General features: G+C 51.2%; 3 protein-coding genes across 3 annotated transcripts; 2 read left to right on the top strand and 1 right to left on the bottom strand.

The window, feature by feature from the left end:
* Nucleotides 1-1,006: 1,006 nt before the first annotated feature.
* LAJ45_10455 (uncharacterized protein) lies at nt 1,007-3,778 on the top strand (the record flags this gene model as incomplete). Its single annotated transcript, XM_046119980.1, has 5 exons — nt 1,007-1,107; nt 1,174-1,341; nt 1,402-2,281; nt 2,335-3,168; nt 3,263-3,778. 5 exons carry the CDS (start codon nt 1,007-1,009, stop codon nt 3,776-3,778), a joined length of 2,499 nt encoding a protein of 832 aa, XP_045966789.1.
* A 2,866-nt stretch (nt 3,779-6,644) lies between these two features.
* Nucleotides 6,645-7,905, bottom strand: LAJ45_10454 (uncharacterized protein; the record flags this gene model as incomplete). The annotated part of the gene is made up of 4 exons (XM_046119979.1): nt 6,645-7,052; nt 7,146-7,329; nt 7,415-7,825; nt 7,892-7,905. 4 exons carry the CDS (start codon nt 7,903-7,905, stop codon nt 6,645-6,647), a joined length of 1,017 nt encoding a protein of 338 aa, XP_045966788.1.
* A 2,203-nt stretch (nt 7,906-10,108) lies between these two features.
* On the top strand, nt 10,109-10,955 carry LAJ45_10453 (uncharacterized protein; the record flags this gene model as incomplete). The annotated part of the gene is made up of 3 exons (XM_046119978.1): nt 10,109-10,119; nt 10,219-10,387; nt 10,473-10,955. 3 exons carry the CDS (start codon nt 10,109-10,111, stop codon nt 10,953-10,955), a joined length of 663 nt encoding a protein of 220 aa, XP_045966787.1.

The following is a 10,955-nucleotide window of genomic DNA, read 5'->3' as shown; positions in this document are numbered from 1 at the left end:
GGGGTGATGACGATTACGATAATCTAGGGAACGTGTACAAAGGGGTAGTTGGGTGTTTGGCTGACAGACTCGGGGGTTCGAGGGGTGGATGTGTATTGGGGGTTGAAAGAGAAGATGGGGGGATAGAATGAATGTAGTTGTTGAGTGAGTAGTATGTGGAACCGCGGTGGAACAGTGGAAGACGCGACAGTGATGGGGTCTTTTCTTCTGGAATAGGTCTGGCTGTCCGGCTACGCGCAACGGGACATACACATACACATACGCATCAAAGGACGGGAAAATATGCCTTGCTTTTCCACACACACTTTCTACGCACAGAGGAGAAGGGAGAGCTCACAGATGGAGTTGAAGGGAAAGTAAAATACCGAGAAGGCTGACGGACGCAAGTCAACCAACATGCTTGCCCAGCCTTTCCCTGTGCATCAAGGTTACCCTACCTTTATATTCCTTTTCAATGCTCTAGGCATCCCAGATGCATTTGCTTTTGAAGATCTACGGGTATCATATTTGTGTTCCGGAGTCGTAGGTACGTTTACAGTGAATGAAGCTGAGGCTACACGTTAATTTAGAAGCTCAGATATTCTACCGGGATACAAATATAGAATAGAATATCAGATGACTTGCATCCATGGTTGAATGTCGAAATGCGAAAATCGTTATTGACTGTGCAGACCAATGATTGTCTTATGGCGTGGTTGCCACGCCCTAGGCTTGGCATCCCCAGAGGTGCTGTTGTGCCTTTTTTTGTTGTTTTGGCCTGCAACAACAACTGAGAGTGTCAAGTGTCTCCAGCCAACCGTCTTCCTTGCCTTGTCACGACTACCACAAATTAGCATCCTTTGAACAGAGACCACTAAGGCCGACATTTACTATCCACTCACTCGTTTTGTCTTGAACCCTTCATCTCCCTCTTGTGAGCCCCTCTTCCAACCCCCCACCATCACCCCCTACTAGCACTCCCGTCCCTATCTTGCTGCTAAATTACTCCTCCTAGAAACCTGCAAACATGGCCGAAGAGGAACCAGACTACTCAAGCATCCCCCTCCCTGACCGCGCCGTCCACAAGATATGGAAGGTTCGTAAGGGTGCCTACGAAGAAGCTGCTGCGTGAGTTTTGCTCCATCTTCTCCATGTTACCTACTGTGTAACTTGATGCTGAAAACTACCCCACAGTGATTTCGCAAGGTCGCCAGACGAGAGTGACCCGTGCTTCCAACCCTGGTTACATGACTCAGGATTATGGACCAAGGTAGTACTAGATTCCAACGTTGCTGCCCAGCAGGAGGGTATTGCTGCGTTGTGTGCGTTTCTACAATATGGCGGAATTAATGCGTGTTTACGGTACGAACATGTATCACAGGCGTATCCCGATAAAATAGCTTGAACTGATTGGGAATACAGGACACGATCACACATAATTGGACCTCTCGTCGAAAAAGGTTTATCGTCTACTCGTGCCGCTACGAAAGAAAAGTCCCTCGAGGCTCTCCTTCTCTATATAGAACTTGATACCCCCGTTCCGGTGATGGAATCACTAGTTCCCTTTCTATCCCACAAAATGCCCAAAATCATTGCCGCTACTTTATCCGCTATAACAGGAATATTTGCAGCTTATGGTGCGCGAACCGTTGATCCCAAGCCAGTTCTGAAGGTGCTCCCCGGTGCCTTCGCACACGCGGATAAGAATGTTAGAGCAGAGGCTACTAAACTTGCGATCGAGCTGTACAAGTGGCTTAAGGATGCGATCAAACCCATGTTCTTTAACGACCTGAAGCCGGCTCAACAAAAAGATCTAGACGAGGCATTTGAGAAGGTTAAGGAGGAAACACCAAAGCAGGAGAGGCTATTGCGATCTCAACAAGCTGCTGGGGTACAGGAAGAAGCGGTTGAAGATGAAGTTGAGGTTGATGCTTTTGATTTGGCTGAACCAGTGGATGTTCTCTCGAAAATGCCACCGGAATTTGACGAGCAAGTTAGTTCTAGCAAGTGGAAGGAGAGAAAAGATGCGCTGGAAGCTCTCCAGGTTTTAATTAACGTACCAAGAATTAAAGACGGCGATTTCAACGAAATTATACGGGCCTTGGCCAAGTGTATGAAGGACGCCAACGTTGCTGTGGTAACGGTGGCAGCAAATTGTATTGAATTACTAGCGAATGGTTTGAGAAAAGGGTTTGCAAAACACAAGCAGACCGTGCTGTCGCCCATCTTGGAGAGATTGAAGGAGAAGAAGCAGAGTGTGATCGATGCTCTTGCCAAAGCTTTAGATGCAGTTTTTGGAGCAGTATGTGGCACTTTCCGGGGCTTTATACGTTATTTACTAACAACTATTTTTAGACCTCACTTACAGATATTCTTGAAGACATATTAGAGTACCTTAAACACAAGAATCCTAACGTCAAACTTGAGACTTTACGATTTTTGATTCGATGCCTTCGGGTCACCCGGGAATTTCCTTCAAAACCGGAATGCAAAAATATTGCTGAAGGCTCAGCTAAAATGTTGAGCGATACTAGTGGTCCTGTCCGTGATGGGGCAGCTGAAGCCATGGGTACACTTATGAAAATTATTGGAGAGCGAGCCATGAACCCATTCTTGGATGGTCTTGATGATATCCGAAAGGCCAAAATAAAGGAATTCTTTGAGACAGCTGAAGTAAAAGCGAAGGAGAAGCCGAAGCCAGTTGCGCCTCCCCCACCGCCGCCCGTCGCTACGAAAGCTCCCGCGAAGAAAGTTCTCAAATCTGGGTCAAAGACTGTCAAAAAGATTGCCCCACCCTCTCAGTACGCCCAGGAGCCTGCAAAGCCTAGTGAAGCCCCTCGTGCAATTCCGGGAAGCAAGATGGCTCCAAAATCTGGACTCAAATTGCAGAAAAAGACTGTCGCGCCTGGGGCTGGAAGTTCTCTGGCTTCTCCAAGACGCACAGCTCCCCCGCCAAGAGAGTTAACCCCAGATGAAGAGTCAGCACCACCGCCACCAAAGACTGCCCTGAGGGGGCTTGCAAGCAGACAACTATCGCGAGAGCAGCCTGTGGCACCTGGGCTAGGTGCTGCTGAGAAGGCTGAACTCGAGGAGCTCCGGGCGGATAAAGAACGATGGGCTAGGCAGCTGCAAGAGGACAAATCTGAAAAGGCACGATTGTTGCAAGAGATCAACGATCTGCAGCTGCAGGTACGCATTTTCGTAACTACCACCACAAAACACATCCTTCATTTTTTTGCGATGTAACATGAAATAAATGCTAACTGTTTATCTGAATGATTAGAATGCGCAACTCATCGAGGAGCACACACGTGATAACCTCTCTATCCGTGCTAAGGAAGCACAGCTTGTCCGCTCCCGCGCCGATGCAGAATCGGCAGAAGCCCAGGTGCAAAAGCAACAACGCGAAATCGAGCGCCTCAAGCGAGAGCTTGCACGCGCGGTCCGACCTACTTCACCCGCGCCCACAGATATTTCCGAGCACCTGTATGGCCGTGAGTCAAGTCTTGGCGGAAGCTACGGTGGCCATATGGGGCGAGGTGGAATGGACACGAACAGGAATAGCTTTCAGTCCACATTTTCTACAGAAGATAGCTATAACGGTGGAGGGTCGATAGGTACCACCAGGGACAGGATGAGCCCGAACCACCAGCAAGAAAGCGGCAGAACTAGCGCCGCTGGAAGCAGCACTGACAATATCGAGAGCTGGAAGAGAGCTGCTGAGGTCACGAGCCAGTTGAAGCTCAGAATTGAGCAGATGAAGGCTAAACAAGGTTTAGCATCCAGGGGGCAGAGGTAAAGTGTTATATGTGGTATCAAGAGGATGGGTGAAGGAGCAGTGAATGGATTATGGCTGCTACGGATAGCATTTTCTGGTTTGCGTTTACATCTGTATTTTTTCTTTCTTTTGTTAGAGGCGAACTATGTCCAACAACTCTTATAACTTTTTAACAACGATTCTTATCTTCTTCTTCAATTTTCATTTTTCTTCCCAAAAAGCTATCGGCAGGTTCATATATATCTTGCAAATAACTTTTTATGTTTCTTGTTTTCCTTTCCTTTTCTTGCGCCTGGATTGGGATGCTGCGTTGAAGGGGGTCTTGTTTCTGGGGTGTTATCTTGCGTGTTATCTTTTCTCTTTCTCTCTATTTTTGTGTTGCGTGCAGGTCTGATTAATCAAGGTTTTTATTTTTCTTTTCTGTTTTGCGGAATTTCAAAGGTCGTTGCGGGAATATAAAATTGAAAGACTGTTGTTGCTGAGCGGGGGGGGGGGGGGTGTGAAGTGAATCCTAATCTGCATATTAAATCTAGACATGTACATGGAGTCAGTTTGAAAAACGAGCGATGCTTAGAGAACCTACCCAGGATACACATGTGTCCCGGAGAGAGGAAGTTGTGGGGAGATCGATGGGAGGGTATCTTCTCTATGCAAGTAGTGCTGATGTTGGTGGGGTGGTGGGTAGATAGGACCCATACCCTTACAATGGGCCATTGCACGAATTGTATACCCCTCCCCGAGGCTTGAGTATCTTCTCCAGTGGAGTAAAATATGTGGTTCGTCGTTTTGTGAGCTCGAGTTGTGGCCCATACAGAACCCATTCTAAGACTCCAAGGAAGATCTAGACTCTAGTCATGCATAACGGCCTTCATCCCTGACCAAACGCTTTGTGGCGTTGTATGCGTTTTCCTCCCTTCGTCTGTTGGTTGCCGGCCATCACGGAATTGCCTCACGAGATATCACTCGAGTGCCAAGAAGCAACCCAGTCCCAGCTTGCGACGCAAGTCCAAGCCTGCCAAAAGTTTATTTCAGAGGGCTCTTTTTGGGGCTGTAGATTGTATGATATCACTTCTCTGGTATTGATAGCATTTGATTGCTTGATTATGGTGCGTTAGCCGTGCGTAGCTCGCGGAAATGATAGCGAGTGATAATTTGTGATTAAGCTATTTCTCTATCGATCCCGAATCAAGGAGACCATCCCGCTTTATACGGCCAATCTACACATGTTGATTATGGTAACTAGAAACTATCTACAGTCTACAGATCTATCTATATAAGGCTGCATAAAACCTTCAACATCATCAGAACAATGGGAAGATTTATTCTTCTTTCGGAAAAGAAAAAAAAAAAAGAAGACAGAGAGAAACGACAATTTACATTCGTTTCCCCACCCTGTGCCCACGCACCCTCGTGCGGCTACCTACATGTAGCTACTAGCCAGCACGGGCAGGCTGGGAGCGGGGATTCAAAGTTAGACCCGCTTAGCTTCCGCACTCCCCCGGTGAGAGAGCACATAAAAAAAGGCTAGAGGAGGCAAAGGGGAGGGCAAGAGAACTACATGTATCTCTGCTAGAAAGCGAGAACTGAACAGGATGGGGGTTGGGGCAAGAGATCACTTTCAACCCTTCGGACCGCGCCCAAGGATTGATAGTGATCTCTGCTCCAGGAGCAGAGAAAACAGGAGGGGGGACGGCCGGACGGTACAGAGACGGGACAGCGAGACGGCATGGAGGGACAGAGATCACCCTCAATCCCTCGGACTAAGCCCAGAGGTTGATAGTGACCCTTGCCCCCCTCATAGAGGGGGCAGAGGAGACCTCCCTCTTCCGCCCCTCTCCCCCGTCCACCCCGTCACTCCATCCTCCCACCCGCCCACCCTGAGCCGGTAGCTCCCCTATCCTCTCCCTCTCCCTCTCCCATATCCACTTCCGCTTACAAGCCTCCCCGCCTACCCTGTTCCACTCGAAGTTGGGGAGAGGCGGCAGGGAGGGGAGGTGCCGGCGCAGGGGCAGAGAGGCGGAAGGAAGGGGGGCAGGAAAGGGACGGGGACAGAGTGGGGGGGTGTCGGCCCGGGGCAGGGAGGGGAGGGGAGCAGAAGGCCCCCTCAGTCCCTTTGGGACTGGTTGGGGGGTCGGAGAGTGGCAGGGGGGGCGGAGGGCAGGAGGGCAGGAGGGCAAGAGGGCAGGAGGGCAGGAGGGCATGGGAGCCCCCCAGCTCTCCAACTACACAGAGGGGGGGGGGCAGCACCAAGCTGCAGAGGAGAGGGGGGGGGGGGCAGCACCCAAGCCCAAGCCCAAGCCACTGGAAGGTGGGGCAGAGCACGAGCTGCCAGGATGCAAGGAGCTGTAGCTCCCTGGTTGGATAAAAGAAAATTGAAGAGAAGAGGAAAAGAGTGGGAGGAGGGATGCTTTATATAGCGGTGGGAGTCGGCGCCAAGGATGACTTTTTGGCCGCCTCTGGGTCACAGCGAAAACTTATATGTAGAGAGCAAGCTTGGCGCGAGATTGCATGTTCTGCGCTGTCTGATCTGTATTTTGGGCAATTGGGATCGATCGGGGTGGTATGTGACCACATGTATGTACGGGGAGGGAGGGATAATATGTTTTGAAGTTTACTCATGTAAGATTCCCACGATAATTCTTTTTGCTTCCCGCCCCAATATAATGATTTTTACTTGTTCAGCTCATGATCAGTCACTTCTTTACAAGTCCTCTGTGGTTGAGACTGCACATATTTATATATGTTCTATTTTGTTATTTGACCATATCTAAATGAGTGGATTACCCTCTTCTCTCCCCGAGTTTCCACATGGAAATGATCAACCCCCGAAATTCACACCCCACACCTACACTACACTACAAGTCCACCCCCCACCATAGCCAACAACTCAAACCACAATACCCACCGGCACCTTCGGCAAGTACGCCTCCTCCAGATACGTCGTCTCCTCCTCCGTCAGCTTGAACGACAGCGCCTTGACTGCCTCATCAATCCTGTCCACGCTCCCGAGTCCCAAGATGGGACTCGCGCCCTTCGACAGCACCCACGCCGTCGCGACAATCGCCATGCTGACGCCGTGCTTCTTTGCAATCTCCTCCACGCGCCCAGTGATCACCTTGTCCGTGTCGGATTCCTGCTTGCGGCTGTACTTGAGGAAGTCGTCGGTGTTCTCGCGGACCGTCTCGCGGGAGTCGAAGGGGCGGGTGAGGACGCCGCGCGCGAGGGGTGACCAGGGGATGATGCCGACGCCGGTGGCTTTGCAGTAGGGGATCATTTCACGCTCTTCCTCGCGGTACTGTGGGGGGTTAGTCTTTTCTTTTTCTTTCATTTGGGAGGCTGGATTGAGGGCAGTGCAGGGTGGAGTGGAGTGGGGGTGGGGAGCACATACGAGGAGATTGTAGTAGTTTTGCATCGAGATGAACTTGGTCCATCTGTTCTTCTCGGCGATGTTCTGGAGCATCTGGAATTCCCAGGCGAACACGGAGGAGGCGCCAATGTAGCGGACCTTTCCGCTCTCGACCACGTCGTGGAGGGCTTTCATGATCTCTTCCATAGGGACCTCTCTGTCCAGTCTGTATAAGTTGCACCAAAAAGTATATCAGTCTACTGTTCAAGAGAGCACCGGGCGGAGCAACAACAACAACCAAGCCGACTTACCGGTGGATCTGCAACACATCAATGTACGTCCCCAGCCTCTCAACACTCTCATCCACCGCCTCCAAGATATGTTTCCTCGACAGGCCCTTGTTGTTCACCCACATCTTCCCCTCCTTCGGGTCCCTGATACTGTGGTCCATGGTATCCGGCACGCCAAAGTAGCATTTCGACAGAATCACGAGGTTCTTGCGTGGGATGTTGTATTTCTCGATCGCCTTGGCGATGATGCGCTCGCTGGCGCCGTTGGAGTAGATGTTGGCCGTGTCCCAGGTGTTGATTCCTGCGTCCCAGGCGGCCTTGAGCAGCGGGAGGGACTCCTCCTCGTTCTTCACCCAGCCGGCCCACCGGGGGTCGCCGTAGGACATGGTGCCGAGGATGATGCGGGAGGTCTTGAGACCGCTGGCGCCGAGTCTGGGGGGATGTTAGCAAGAAAGCTACGGCATGAGTACACTGCAGTTGGCTGGTCGATCTAAATACCTTGCGTATTCCATTGTTTAATAGGGTGTTTGGTTGGCTTGGTTTGGTTCGGTTTGGTTTGATTGAGTGTGAGATATCCAGCAAGAAAGACGTCTACAATCCGACTTTATATAGACATCTGTAGACTGTACGTAGCTGCCCGGCGTTTATGAAAACCCGGATGTGTAACTCCGTGGTCAGTGTGCAATTAGTCAGTTAGTCCAAACGCATCTATACTTGTTACAGTATCTTAGCGTTGTCCTGCATCGCGAACCCTTGTCTGGGCATCTGCGTTTCATAGTGCAAAGTGGGGGGGATTGGGGGAGGAGAAATAGGGCATATCGATCATTTCCCGTTGTTGCAGTTGCAGTTGTTGCAGGAGTTGACATCATCATCATGAGGCTGTATATATGCATCATCGCTTGTCACTCGGATAATTATAACTAAACCACTTTTGGTGTTACCCCGAGGGTGGAGGATGCACCGGCTCGGCCAGTGACTCACAAATCTTTCTTTGCATGATCACCACCGATCGCGCCCGGATATTAAATTAAGTCCCTCGCTAAAGACGCGGTGTGCCGCTGCGGAGTTAGATGGAGTTGACGGTGGTAGGCGTTAACACAGTAAGAAAGAGAACACGGTCGAGCAGAGGCGGGCGGGATGATAAGATTGGGGTACGGTTAAATAGAAGCATTGACAGCTCTCTCGTCTGGCCACGTTCAATACGCGTGTCCCGTCAATGGGCAATGGGCAATGGGCAAAGGTCTAACCAGTCCACACACGTGAACGCGTGATTTGCCTGTAGCGTCATGGAGAAGAGAAAGAAGCAGAACAGCGTTGCACGCCTGCCCGGCCAGGATATACATACTAAGGCCCCGTGACAAACTCAGAGCTGGAGTTATAAACTGCGTCATAAACTCGGACTGTCATAAACTGCTGTTTTTAACTGAAAACTGTCATAAACTCAGATTCAATTTTCTAATTTTGACCACCCAAATTACCCTAACCCACCCTAAATACCAATTTTTGCCCTAGCCCACTCCCAAAATGGCTGTTGAGTTTATGACCATGACACCCAGGTTTTCGACAGCCAGTTTTTAACCAGTTTAAAACTGTCTGTCATACATTCAGTTTAAAACTCCCGAGTTTCTCACGGGGCTCTAATACATACACTTTGGTCTCAGTGCTCGGCCATACTACATGTAGCTCTGACGGCTGCGCGCAAGTTAAGGTTGAACCGGGGTGGAAACTTAAAATCTGCTTCCAACGTCAGCAGCGGAATGTGTATCTACTAGTATTTCGCTGACGTTTTTGAACTGGGCCATTATTGCATACACCCAAAACCATGAGCTTGGCGTATTTTTGTATGGCATGCAATATCAGTCGCGTCCACAAACGTCAGAGAAATACGAGTACTCACTCTGGAACACGCGCAGATTCACGACAAACGCCCCGCCCCCCCCCCCCCCCCCCGCGCTTCGCTCGTCGCCTAATCGGGTTGATTTGTCGATAGAGCTGAATGAGCTCTCGTTAGATTTACACAGTCATAACAGTCCTAGGCCCGTATCACGTCATGTCTCTTTGTTCCGGTGGTCGTGAGTTGTAGCCTGTGAGAATCAATCACTGCCATCATATCCGGGTGATTTTACGTGACGCGGATAACGGCAGAACCTCACTCCGTCTCTCGCCAGGGACCTGTGCAAGAACCTATCGTCCATCCGTTCCCGGTTCTCACAGCAATGAGCATGCAGCACCGCACCTCTGGGGTAAAAGGGGAACAGGAACAGGGGAGCAGGGTTGGTCCTTGCGCATCGTGTAGTGGTGATTCGCTGGATTCGCGATAGGCGAGATAGGCGAGCACTGGCAGTGAACCTCATCCCGTCCCTGGCTGCGGTGGCGCTAGGGCTAGGTCTTGTCGGCGGGTGAAGTGCTTCTCCTGCCTTGCCTTGTCCTGTCTCTCTGCATCACTCGCAAAAAGGACTGGCTGGCTTATCGATAACACATGATCGACAACCGCCACATCATCTGCCATCTGCCAGCCATCGCCTCTCAGCTCTCTCTCTCTCAGCTCCTCCTCCATCACTTCTACCCTTTCAACACCTTCCGGATACTCATTTGATTGTGAAATTTCTTCCGGTGCACCGTGTATCAGAGAACCCCACGCTCAACAGCTCTTCGGGAAAGAACCCAAACTTACAGCTTGCTTTACTCGCACCCCGTCCATCGAACAATCTCATCATGTCTATAAAGTAAGTTGTTCTTTTCACTTGGAATGCCTTCACAGCTATACGGATTGTATATGAGCTATTACGGGCGGACGGAGGCTAAAAAGCCTCACAAATCCACAGCTGGGTCATGCTAGACGACAGAACCGAACACAACTTCGTCAAGCTCCCCAGCGAAGAAGTACTCTACAGCTCCCCCTCGCGCACAAGCTTCTCCCTCTCCTCCTCCGCCGGCGCCAAGAAGCTCGCCCTCAGCAGCAGTTCCGGCATAGTCCACCTCACAAGCCAGCGGGTAATCTATTCCCCCCCTCCTCCCCCCCTCCTCCCCTTCTCCCGGAGGAGGTCCGTGCTGACACCCCCCCGCCCCACACCAACAGATAGTCTACATCCCCACGCAACGCACGCGCGAGCTCGAGTCCTTTTCCTGCCCCATAAACCACCTCCATGACACGCACGTCGCCGCGCCCTTCTTTGGCGCAAACTACTGGACCGCCGTTGTCCAGCCCGTGGCAGAGGGCGGCCTTACCTGGGTCAGCTCCGTGATTGAGCTCAAGCTCACCTTCAAGGAAGGCGGCGCCTTCGACTTTTACACATTCTTTGAGCGGGTCAAGGAGCTGTTTCTGCAGGCCCTGGAGGCTGCAAGGGATCAGGGGCGGCCGATGGGTAATATACACCTGCAAGAGCTGCCCCCCTATGAGGCGCCCCCGCCAGGGATCGATGAGCCCGCAGGTTCGACGTCGCTGGTAGATGCTACGGCGAGCTATGCGAATCCGCCCACGGGACCGCCGCCGGGATATGAGGAGGTGCAGTGGGAAAGCGTTGAGTCTGAGCTGCGGAGACAGACCAATAACGCTCGGTGA

Source organism: Morchella importuna, assembly GCF_003444635.1.
Source record: "Morchella importuna strain M04M26 chromosome Unknown Morimp01GS046, whole genome shotgun sequence".
NCBI lineage: Eukaryota > Fungi > Ascomycota > Pezizomycetes > Pezizales > Morchellaceae > Morchella > Morchella importuna.
The sequence above is the reverse complement of the archived record's forward strand: the minus strand, read 5'-3'. Positions and strand labels throughout refer to the sequence as shown.